Source organism: Doryrhamphus excisus, linkage group LG14 (assembly GCF_037039965.1).
Source record: "Doryrhamphus excisus strain RoL-2023G ecotype Guam linkage group LG14, RoL_Dexc_Guam_v1.1, whole genome shotgun sequence".
Classification (NCBI taxonomy): Eukaryota; Metazoa; Chordata; class Actinopteri; order Syngnathiformes; family Syngnathidae; genus Doryrhamphus; species Doryrhamphus excisus.
Window position 1 is genome coordinate 19,500,127 of NC_136370.1, and position 12,958 is coordinate 19,513,084.

General features: G+C 41.7%; 1 protein-coding gene across 3 annotated transcripts in view; it reads right to left on the minus strand.

Moving 5' to 3' along the window:
- Positions 1 to 12,958, minus strand: part of npas3 (neuronal PAS domain protein 3) — a 139,080-nt gene that overhangs the window by 12,708 nt on the left and 113,414 nt on the right. For all 3 annotated transcript variants that reach the window (XM_058090365.2, XM_058090367.2, XM_058090368.2), the window contains one exon: positions 6,160 to 6,340. In XM_058090365.2, the coding sequence (XP_057946348.2) occupies positions 6,160 to 6,340 (181 nt within the window). The remainder of the gene's footprint in view (positions 1 to 6,159; positions 6,341 to 12,958) is intronic.

Consider the following 12,958-nt stretch of genomic DNA (forward strand, 5'->3'; position numbering starts at 1 on the left):
GCCATTCCGCCGGCTGGAGGTCTTGGGGGACGTCGCTCCTCCAAGACAAAGATTAGCCGCAAAGGCAGCAGGTGGCGCAGCCTGACTCTGGGAGCTAATTATCTCCATGGTGCAAACTTTGTGCTCTTTGAAGGACAAACGATTCATTAGGAGAACATCTCACCTACGCACGTCATCTCTGGACAATACCAGCATTCCACGCGTCTACGTGACGACCGTCGGGCCTCCAAGGGCCCGCTATCATTGTGAGGCTCGCTTCTGCAGGCCCATTGTGCGCCGCTGATAGCTAGCTAACATGACGGGAGACAAAAACGGCTACGGCAAGGTCGCCGCGACCTCCGTCAACCAAACGTGACACAAAGACGCAGAAGTCCTTCAAACGCCACCGCAACTTTCTTGGACAATACGCCGATACGTGACGTGACTGCTGCATCGCCATCAACGTGCTAACTTATGTAGCTGGCTGCTACAATGGCAGCTGTATACCTTCAACATGCTAACGTTGCTAGCAGATAGTTTAGTGGTTCTCTGTGATGAATAAACATAAACATGGTTTTCTATTGTATTTGTGGCTCCAGAGTTGAAAAATGCTAACATTGCTAGCTCGTTCTCTATGATGAACAAACAAACATTGTAGTTGTTTTCTGTTGTCATCATGGCACTACAGTTTTAACATGCTAACATTGCTAGCAGCTAGTTTAGTGGTTCTCTATGATGAACAAACTAACATTCTATAGTTGTTTTCCGCTACTTTACATACCATCAGCTTGCTAACATTGCTATCTATCAGTGGTTCTCTATGACAAACTCGCTAACATAGTAGTTTTCTGTTGTATTTCTGGCTCCAGAGTTTACAAATACTAACATTGCTAGCTGGTTCTCCATGATGAACAAACCAACATCCTGGTTGTTTTCTGTTGTCATCATGGCGCTACAGTTTTAACATGCTAACATTGCTAACTGCTATTTCTTCTGGTGTACATACCATCAACATGCTAACATTGCTATCTGCTCGTTCAGTGGTTCTCTATGACAAAATCGCTAACATAGTTTTCTATTGTATTTCTGGCTTCAGAGTTTACAAATGCTAATATTGCTAGCTGGTTCTCCATGATGAACAAACTAACATTTTAGTTGTTTTCTGTCGTCATCATGGCGCTACAGTTTTAACATGCTAACATTGCTAACTGCTATTTCCGCTGGTGTACATACCATCTGATTTCTGTCTACTTCCATGATTCTAACATGGCGTCCACCAGGGGGTTTCTGTCTCTCGCTGAAGCAATTTTTGTTTTTACGAGCCACTAGGTCATTTCTCTGTCCACCGCTCTTACCCACAATGCAGCAGTGGCTGAGCTGCTGAACAATCATGACAAATGTGCCGTAGCGTGCTCTCTCACACACGCGTGTATAAATATATATGAAAGCGCAGATATGAGCTTAGTGCACACACGCACACAAGTAAACTTTAATAGTGTAAACAGTGTGTAAGTGTGCTGTCACACGGCCGCCTCTCTGACTCACTATCGCCTCCACGCTGTAATTGAATTGCTGCCATCAAGGGGGGGGGGTGTGGGGGGGCATCAGGGAGTGGATGGGGGACACATACCTCATGAATAGAATGTGTGTGCTATCAGACGACTTTGACAAATGGTGTCAGCCGGAAGACGAGGAAGAGTAGGCGAAGACGAGACTGAGATGAGGAAGAAAGGACGAGGGAGCTGGATGGGGGAGGGGGCTATTGGGGGGGGGGGTTTGTTTTGAATAAAATAATATTAATATAAATCACTTCTCAATGATGTCATATAAAAGCTTCAAATAAAGTTGTAGGTCTCTCATCTATTAACGGTCGCTGTGTTGTTTTTATTTTGAAATCTGCCTCTGACTTCCTGTCATGTGGTCATAAGAGATAGGCCATGATTCCCCTCACGAGCGAGGAGGCGTCTGATTGCCGTGTAAAGGAAGTCAAAAAGGGGATGGAAGCAAAGATGGAAAGAAGGAAGCTAACAAATTGAAGACGTGAAAGAAGAAAACAAATGAAGGAAGCAAGGAAGTGATGGAGGAAGACAGTGAAGGAAGCAAGGAAGTGATGGAGGAAGACAGTGAAGGAAGCAAGGAAGTGATGGAGGAAGACAGTGAAGGAAGCAAGGAAGTGATGGAGGAAGACAGTGAAGGAAGCAAGGAAGTGATGGAGGAAGACAGTGAAGGAAGCAAGGAAGTGATGGAGGAAGACAGTGAAGGAAGCAAGGAAGTGATGGAGGAAGACAGTGAAGGAAGCAAGGAAGTGATGGAGGAAGACAGTGAAGGAAGCAAGGAAGTGATGGAGGAAGACAGTGAAGGAAGCAAGGAAGTGATGGAGGAAGACAGTGAAGGAAGCAAGGAAGTGATGGAGGAAGACAGTGAAGGAAGCAAGGAAGTGATGGAGGAAGACAGTGAAGGAAGCAAGGAAGTGATGGAGGAAGACAGTGAAGGAAGCAAGGAAGTGATGGAGGAAGACAGTGAAGGAAGCAAGGAAGTGATGGAGGAAGACAGTGAAGGAAGCAAGGAAGTGATGGAGGAAGACAGTGAAGGAAGCAAGGAAGTGATGGAGGAAGACAGTGAAGGAAGCAAGGAAGTGATGGAGGAAGACAGTGAAGGAAGCAAGGAAGTGATGGAGGACGACAGTGAAGGAAGCAAGGAAGTGATGGAGGAAGACAGTGAAGGAAGCAAGGAAGTGATGGAGGAAGACAGTGAAGGAAGCAAGGAAGTGATGGAGGAAGACAGTGAAGGAAGCAAGGAAGTGATGGAGGAAGACAGTGAAGGAAGCAAGGAAGTGATGGAGGAAGACAGTGAAGGAAGCAAGGAAGTGATGGAGGAAGACAGTGAAGGAAGCAAGGAAGTGATGGAGGACGACAGTGAAGGAAGCAAGGAAGTGATGGAGGACGACAGTGAAGGAAGCAAGGAAGTGATGGAGGAAGACAGTGAAGGAAGCAAGGAAGTGATGGAGGAAGACAGTGAAGGAAGCAAGGAAGTGATGGAGGAAGACAGTGGAGGAAGCAAGGAAGTGATGGAGGAAGACAGTGAAGGAAGCAAGGAAGTGATGGAGGAAGACAGTGAAGGAAGCAAGGAAGTGATGGAGGAAGACAGTGAAGGAACCAAGGAAGTGATGGAGGACGACAGTGAAGGAAGCAAGGAAGTGATGGAGGAAGACAGTGAAGGAAGCAAGGAAGTGATGGAGGACGACAGTGAAGGAAGCAAGGAAGTGATGGAGGACGACAGTGAAGGAAGCAAGGAAGTGATGGAGGAAGACAGTGAAGGAAGCAAGGAAGTGATGGAGGAAGACAGTGAAGGAAGCAAGGAAGTGATGGAGGAAGACAGTGAAGGAAGCAAGGAAGTGATGGAGGAAGACAGTGAAGGAAGCAAGGAAGTGATGGAGGAAGACAGTGAAGGAAGCAAGGAAGTGATGGAGGAAGACAGTGAAGGAAGCAAGGAAGTGATGGAGGAAGACAGTGAAGGAAGCAAGGAAGTGATGGAGGAAGACAGTGAAGGAAGCAAGGAAGTGATGGAGGAAGACAGTGAAGGAAGCAAGGAAGTGATGGAGGAAGACAGTGAAGGAAGCAAGGAAGTGATGGAGGAAGACAGTGAAGGAAGCAAGGAAGTGATGGAGGAAGACAGTGAAGGAAGCAAGGAAGTGATGGAGGAAGACAGTGAAGGAAGCAAGGAAGTGATGGAGGAAGACAGTGAAGGAAGCAAGGAAGTGATGGAGGAAGACAGTGAAGGAAGCAAGGAAGTGATGGAGGACGACAGTGAAGGAAGCAAGGAAGTGATGGAGGAAGACAGTGAAGGAAGCAAGGAAGTGATGGAGGAAGACAGTGAAGGAAGCAAGGAAGTGATGGAGGAAGACAGTGAAGGAAGCAAGGAAGTGATGGAGGAAGACAGTGAAGGAAGCAAGGAAGTGATGGAGGAAGACAGTGAAGGAAGCAAGGAAGTGATGGAGGAAGACAGTGAAGGAAGCAAGGAAGTGATGGAGGAAGACAGTGAAGGAAGCAAGGAAGTGATGGAGGAAGACAGTGAAGGAAGCAAGGAAGTGATGGAGGAAGACAGTGAAGGAAGCAAGGAAGTGATGGAGGACGACAGTGAAGGAAGCAAGGAAGTGATGGAGGAAGCGGCGACGTTTGGAAGAGACGTTTCCCAGCGTGCACAAGCCTGGGAAACTGAAGTCAGATGTAAAGCCCCCCCCCTCCTAAAGCTTCTCTAAGCCCACCTCCGCCCGTGTTGGTCTTTGGGGAGACAATCTATGGAAGTCAGGAGCACACGCAATACCGACCCAGGAAGCTCGGCACCGATGGAGATCAGGTAGCAAAGTCCTGCACAACAAGGACGCCCCCATGCTTACATTACAGACCAGGTACTTGAACCTGAACACAACAAACAGCTGGGACACAAAAACATCTTCTAAGCAGGACCTAACCCTGCTAGTGTGGACTTGTGGGACTTGAGAAGGTCCCTGTGCCAATGAGCCAGCATCCTGAAACCCTGGCTTCCATTGTCATGTGACGGCATCATTTATTCTTTGACTTCCCTCATTCTGATTGCTCAGAGGAAGTCCGATGTAGCGCGTCAAACACTTGGGTACGCTTCAGTAGGTACGCCGCGTAGACCAGGGGTCCCCAAACTTGACCAACTCAGGGCTCACTTGAAAATCTAAAAAATGACTGCGGACCACCTTTGTCCTATAAACAGTACATAGACGGAATGCTGTGTTCTCGGAGCACTTAATAATAATAATAATTATTATTATTAATATAGTAATAATGATGATTATATTAATAATAAAATAATATTAATATAAATCACTTTTCAATGATGTCATATAAAAGCTTAGAATAAAGTTGTCATCTATTAATATATATGTAATATATACATATATACTACTATACAATATAATAATGTAATATAATATACAACATAATAATAGTTAAATAATAATAAAATCATAACCATTGTTATTATATTATTAATTAATTAATACAATAATTAATATTAATTAATAAATTATTAATAATTATATAATAATAATAATATTATATTAATACCAATTTCTACTACTACTACTACTACTACTACCAATAATAATAATAAGTATTATTATTAACGGATTTGGGATTGAAATGAAAGCAGGTGGATAAAGGAAGCCCAAACTTTTAATCTGTGGTGTACACAGAATAAATAATTTTCATAACTGCATTCAAGACTGGCATGATGACCAGAGAGCTACGTTCCAATCATAAACTGTACCTAAAATATTATGACAGGTCAATAACACTCAATAGGTTATTACTTAGGCCTATAAATATTTTTTTTAATCGTGCAATAAATATTTTACAATAAAAAAAATTAATATTTTCAAAAATGAATCGTATTTTTAATGACTCTCTCATGGCCCACCTGCAGTACCACCACGGCCCACCAGGGGGCCGCAGCCCACACTTTGGGAATCAGTGGCGTAGACAAGTACACTTAGTGAAGTGCACTGAGGGAAATACTCCAACCGCAGGGAATCATCTTTTCCTCTTTGATTAGCCAAATTGCATCATGCGTCTTTAAAGATGATCGGCTTGACTGCAAGACTGACGCACGCATCCCACAAGGTCATCTTCTTCCTTCCTTCCTGCTAAAAACACGCCCATTTTGGCCTCTTGAACCGACACCTTTTCAAAGTTACACTTTTGTTGTTAACTTTGTGTTTGCTGTATCACAGAGGAATGCCGTCACGTTTGCACATAATCAAAGACAAAAAAAAGTAAAAAAAAAAAGTGTAGAATTCCAATTAATACAGAGCCCCCCATCCCCTCCCACGCGACCGTCAAGCAGCACCAATCAGCTCAGAATAAATCCGCGGCAGATCTAATTACGGCGCTGTCTCGGAGGACCGTAGCAGCCAGCGAGGCTGCTGTTTGAACAGACTGATGAAGTGACGTCCTCCGTGGACAGCCAGTCATTTTGTTTAATTTACAAATGGATTTCACTCTAATTCCCAAATTATCGTCAGCGCGATGAAAAGCTTTCGGAAGGTACAAAGTCTTCAACGTGCTGCAGGAGAGGATGGGATGCGAGGAATCCCAATGAAAAGCGTTCCTGCAGGGAATGCTGGGTAAACTGTGCTTTTTTTATTCCTACCTGGCTCCGGCGTCTCCGAGTGCGACGAGGACGACGCAGAGGACGCCGCGTCTTCGTTGAGGGCGCCCTGGGACAGAGACACACCTCGCCCGGGGGGGAGCTTCATTCCCAGCTGTTCCGCCATCTCCACGTGGTCGCCGGGATGGACGTAGTCAAACACGCTGCTGCCCGTCAGCTCTACCTGCAGGAGGACACCAGCGCCACACCGTCACCTGGTTTCATTTCTTTGGCATACAAATGCTAAATAATTAGCTTCCCCATTGGGGAGCAACAGTTAGTTGCTCTTTCTGGTGAAAGTTAACTAAACCAACCCGCACGGTACGGTTTCCTGCTGGCTGCACCGATAAACGGTCTAGGGTGACGGCATTCACGCCCACTGGAAGCGATAAGGCAATCGTTTGCAAAACTGGCAATGGTAATGGTAATGGTAATGGTAATGGTAATGGTAATGGTTTAATTTCATTAGAACATGCATCAGATTCCAATTGAGTGCATCCCATAATCAGTTCCCAGTTCCATATGTCCAAAAGGAGTAGGAAGAAGCAAAGCTTATTAAATCCTACCCCTCCATCTGGTACTTTTACAATCACTAACTGTTACATTTGTTCACTTCCTGCTTTCCTGATATAGTTTAAATTTTTTTATTTAATTTTTTTAAATAAAAAAATTAGTTTTTAATTTTAAAATTTTTTTCTAATGGTTTAATATCATTTGAACATGCATCAGATTCCAATTGAGTGCATCCCATAATCAGTTCCCAGTTCCACATGTCCAAAAGGAGTAGGAAGAAGCAAAGCTTATTAAATCCTACCCCTCCATCTGGTACTTTTACAATAAGTAACTGTTACATTTGTTCACTTCCTGCTTTCCTAATATAGTTTAAGATTTTTTTTATTTTATTTTTTTAATAAAAAAAAGTTTTTAATTTTTTTTAAATAGTTTTATTTCATTTGAACATGCATCAGACTACAATTGAGTGCATCCCATAATCAGTTCCCAGTTCCACATGTCCAAAAGGAGTAGGAAGAAGCAAAGCTTATTAAATCCTACCCCTCCATCTGGTACTTTTACAATCACTAACTGTTACATTTGTTCACTTCCTGCTTTCATAATACAGTTTAAGTTTTTTTTACAAATATATACATTTGTATTATTATTTTGATATTTTATATTATTATAAAATTATTATTATAATTTTTATTATATTATTTTTCATGTTTTATTTTATTTTATTTTTGTCATGTTCCGAAGTACTGGGTGATATGAGCATCCAATGCCATAATGGGTACCATAGTGCGTGTCAATATAGTGATATATATAGCACATCATGACTGGTTCAAGACTCTTCATCCTTGTATTTAGCAAACATCAACTGCTTGTATTGTTTCTTGAATTGGCTCATTGTTGTGCATTGTTTGATTTCCTTACTCAATCCATTCCATAGTTTGATTCCACATACTGAAATGCTATGGCTAGCATAACGTAGTCCTAGCATAGAAGTGTTTCAAATGTACTTCTTCCCTGAGATCATATTTCTCCTCTCTTGTAGAGAAGTATTGGATGACATTTTTAGCTAATTGGTTATTTTTAGCCTTATGCATTATTTTAGCTGTTTGAAGATGAACTATATCAGCAAGTTTTTTTGATTTTAGAAATAAGCGATTCCCATCCCCACTGACAAGGACACAAAAGGTTCTGGAAAGACGACAAAACGTGATGTGACAGACAAACACTCACAGTGCACGTTTCAGGTGTACGCCAACTATCGTGTGTGTGTCGCTTGTGTGAGTCCACAGAGACAAAGGGATTAGACTCGTGTAATCCTGTTATTAAGAAATTCCTTTCAGTCGCTCATAAAGCGTCTTCTGGAGCGGAACATGTCCATTTAGAAAGGAGCGCTGTGCAAACGCCTTGCATCCTGGGAGTTGGTGTTCATGTCGACACGGACGGACGCTAATTGGATCTTCTGCCGCAACACACTGACACACACATACAAAAGTCAGGAGTGTAACAAATACAAACTTTCTTGTCAACATTTTCAAACAACATTCGGCGCTAAACTCCCAGTCTCCCAGTCTTCCCAGTCTTCCCAGTCTCCCAGTCTGTGCAGACACTTCCTAAACCAGCAGTGTTGACATAAGTAGAACAGACTTGGGTCTACCTGCACCCTCGCTCATAAGCACATTATAATGGAACTGTTTATGAATGTAGTTTGTCATTCCAACAAGCACCTCATCTGCCGGAGAATAAGAAGATGTAGCAAGACGGATCTGGGTTGCGAAGTTAACAACTCCCTGTTGTTTGTGTCATAAAAAAAGACCCATCCCCACTGACAAGGACACAAAAGGTTCTCGAAAGACGACAAAACGTGATGTGACAAACACAGTACACCTTTCAGGTATAGGCCAACTATCGTGTGTCGGTTGTGTGGGTCCACAGAGACAAAGGGATTAGACTCATGTTATCCTGTTATTAAGAAGTTTCATGGAACTGTTTATGAATGTAGCATGTCATTCCAACAAGCACAGTAGATGGCATTGCACCTCATCTGCCGGAGAATAAGAAGATGTAGCAAGACGGATCTGAGTTGTCAAGTTAACAACTCCCTCTTGTTTGTGTCATAAAAAAAAGACCCATCCCCACTGACAAGGACACAAAAGGTTCTCGAAAGACGACAAAACGTGACGTGACAAACACTCACAGTGCACGTTTCAGGTGTACGCCAACTACCGTGTGTGTGTAATCCAGTTATAAAGACGTTCTATGGAACTGTTTATGAATGTAGCGTGTCATTCCAACAAGCGCAGTAGATGGCATTGCACCTAGTCTGCCGGAGAATAAGAAGATGTAGCAAGACGGATCTGAGTTGTCAAGTTAACAACTCCCTCTTGTTTGACCCATCCCTACTGACAAGGACACAAAAGGTTCTGGAAAGAGAAAAGAAGCGACAGAAGAAAGGTCATTTGTATTTCTATTACATATTTGTTTTAATTTTCATGTTGAAATTATATGATAACGACACATAGCCCTCTCACCCCACCACAAATACTAGTAGTAGAGCGTAGTAGTACATTGTAGTGTACAATCAAAAACATCTGTGGACGTAATCGGGCCCCCGGACAGCACTTTGGGCACCCCTGCTCGACATGCTACGAGCTTTCATGACCTGAAGCAGGCTGTGTTATTTCAAAGGAGGCTAGTTAGCATGTCATTGATTACAAACATGCTGGATTTCATTGGTTAGAAGCTCTTACTCTGTTGAGGGTGAACGAAACAAACGCACCTTGAAATTAAAACATAGGGGGCGATAAAGGAAGGACGTTAATTTAGAAAATATTTAGCGTTGTCATTAATCTCAATCTTTGATGGCGTTTTCATTATGCGTACACACACACGCACACACACACACACACACACACACACACACACAGTGAGAGGACTGTAAAGGCTGGTGTGACTTTGCAGAGAAGTCATGAAATAAATGGATGTTGGCTGGCAGCGTCGAGAATTAATGAGCGCATTAAACATGAGCTAAGTGGGCTAATAGTACAACTTTAATGAGACCACCGCTAACGAGTCTAAGAATGATGAAAACATTCTCTGCTTTCCTCAAATATTCCTTAGCTTCAAACATGGCCGCTATGCCATCACACGCATTCTCTGCTTGCCAGACGTGAAGATGACAAATGAACAGTTTGCTGCTGCGTGTGTGCCGATAGACGTGATTTATTAAGGAAAACAAAAGCCAGGATGCTAAAAACAATCACATGACGTCCGCCATGGAGGAGGTGAGAAGGAGCTAAATCACACGGTGAAGCTATGAGAACACAGTTTGTTGTGTGTCTGCAGCTGGAGCAACACACTCCGTGTGTGAGAGAGCGAGAGAGCGAGATAGAGCGAGAGAGCGAGAGAGAGGAACCCCAGAGGAACAGGAAGTGCGGGATCAATAAACACTTGTGTCTCAGTGGCTCAAATCACCAAAGCTTCTTCAACCCGCTGAGTCTGACACGCGGACACGTGCACAGACAGAAACAGAAGCTTCAGTCAGCTAGCTTTAGCATGCTCAACAACAAAAAGCTCAGAGAATGCTGACGCATCAATCCTGTCTGACAACACACAACAAGAACACAAACATCTCACACATACACACACACACAGACAAACATAGTGTGTAGTGACTGAGGTCCTTTTGTGGTCCTGGGAAACGATCTGAAAAGGATGTCAATTAAGTCTAAATAATGATAATAATAATATCTAGAGTTTATTCTCGTAGTATAACATCCAAAATCATTCCAAAAATGACCTCATCCCCATATTACAAAAAATAATTTTAATATTTTGACTTTATTGTTGTAAAATTACAGCTGTTTTTGTTTTTTTTGGTGGGGAATTTTCCAACTATTTCAAGTATTTCATCTTCATAATATTATGACTTCCCATAATATTTTGACTTTATTCTTGTAATATTATAACTTTCGCCGCAACCAAAATTTCTTTTTTTCCAAATTTTTGCTGATGTTTTTTTCAAATTTTTCAACAATTTATTCAATGATTTACGAAAAAGTGAAAGTCATAATATTATGACTTTATTTCCATAAAATCTAGACTTTGTCCCCCTAGTATAAAGTCCAAAATAATTCAAAAAAAGTTCATTTTCATTTAAAAAATTATTTTAATGTTTTGACTTTATTGTTGTAAAATTACAGCTGTTTTTTGTTAAAAAAAAGTCACCATAAGTCAATATACATGTATGAACTTCATTTAACATGTATGAACTTCGCATACTATGATTGAACTTCATTGTCATTTAACTTGATTGTTATTTAACACGTAGTATTACCATGTACAGTATGAACTTCACTGAACACATATGGACTTCATTTACCATGTACTATGAACCTCACTGAAGATGTATGAACTCCTTATATATCAACGTCTCTTGAACACATATAAACTTCGTCATTTAACAAGTATTACCATGTACAGTATGAACTTCACTGAACACATATGGACTTCATTTACCATGTACTATGAACCTCACTGAAGATGTATGAACTCCTTATATATCAACGTCTCTTGAACACATATAAACTTCGTCATTTAACAAGTATTACCATGTACAGTATGAACTTCACTGAACACATATGAACTTCATTTACCATGTATGAACCTCACTGAAGATGTATGAACTCCTTTAACCATGTGTCAACTTCTCTTGAACACATATGAACTTTACTGAACACGTATAAAATTCCTTGAACAAGTATAAACTTCCTTCAACATGTATGAACTTTAATGAAGATATATGAACTCCTTTTACCACGATGAAGGTCTTTGAACTCGTATGAACTTCACTGAACATGTACGAGCTTCCTTAAACATGTATGAAAGTCATTTAGCATGTCTGAGAACTCAATTGAAAGTGTATGAGCTTCATCGAACACGTATGAACTTCATTTAACACGTGCCATTAAACACCCATACGCTTCAATTTCCATGTATGAACCTCATGAAACATGTATGAACTTTAGCGAACATGCATGAACTTCATTAAACACTTTGAAGACGTATGAACTTCTTGGACCATGTATGAACTTCACTGTAAAGGTATGAGCTTCATTCAACACGTATGAACTTCAGTGAACACGCATGGACTTTGTTAAACATGTTTGAACGTCATGTTACATGCAGGAGAACTTCATTCAACGTGTATGAACTTCACTGAACATGTATGAACTTTAAACGTCACATGTCAGACTACTTTCTGGATCAGGTCACACTGACCAAAGTGTGGGGCGGCCATTTTCCCAGCATGCCCTCACACGACGAGCCGGCACAGCCTGATGACACACACACACACACACACACACACACACATGGAGACTACACACTCTTTCAGTGGTTATCTCATCTCGCTTTCAGCCGCCAAATCGGACTACAATGGCACTCTTTGAGCGTTTAGAGCGAGGACCCCAGAGGAAGATAAGCTCGGTGTCGACCGTCCTAACGCCACGGACAATCCTGCCTCCCAGTGCATTATGGGAGAGTGATAAGGACACAATGGAGCAGCACTTTTATCATGTTTCTCATGCTAATACGTGCACGTTGTGTTTGTGGAGAGTGTTTCAACGCTCTGTTATTAAGCGCTCTGTGTGTGTGTGTGTGTGCGTGCGTGTGTGTGTGTGCGTGTGCATGTGTAAGACCTTTATTCCCTCTGCCAAGAATGAAAGCAAGTTAGCGTGCTATTAGCTAGTTATCAGGATGTGCTACAAACTACAGCCCATAATCCCAAATGTAGTTTTTTTGTCTGTGCACAGAAAGTCAGCGACTAGAGCTGCACATGAGAATAAAAAGAAAGTAGAGCATGATGGGAATCAGCGGGAAAATGTATTGATGGGAACACAAAGAAGAGATGAGGTCTTGATGGAGGTCGGTTATGGAGGAGGAAGCAGTGCATGACGGGGGAACGTGACGTGGAGGACCTGATGGTCTCCACCGTGGCAGAGGATGGTGTGATCTGTTCAAGGAACCTTTGGAAACTTTCATACGCACACATTATTGTGCCTGCGTGTGTGTAAAAAAATGTTTTTTAACTTATTAAAACTTATTATTTTTTTATTACTTTTTATATTATTATTTTATATTATTATAAAATTATTATATTATATATATTATATTATTTTTATATATTTTATATTTTTATATTTTTTGTCACATACCAAAGTACGAGGTGATATGATGCTTTAAGAAACATAAAGTGTTACACTGCTCGTCGGAAAAAGCGTGTTGTTGGCGATGA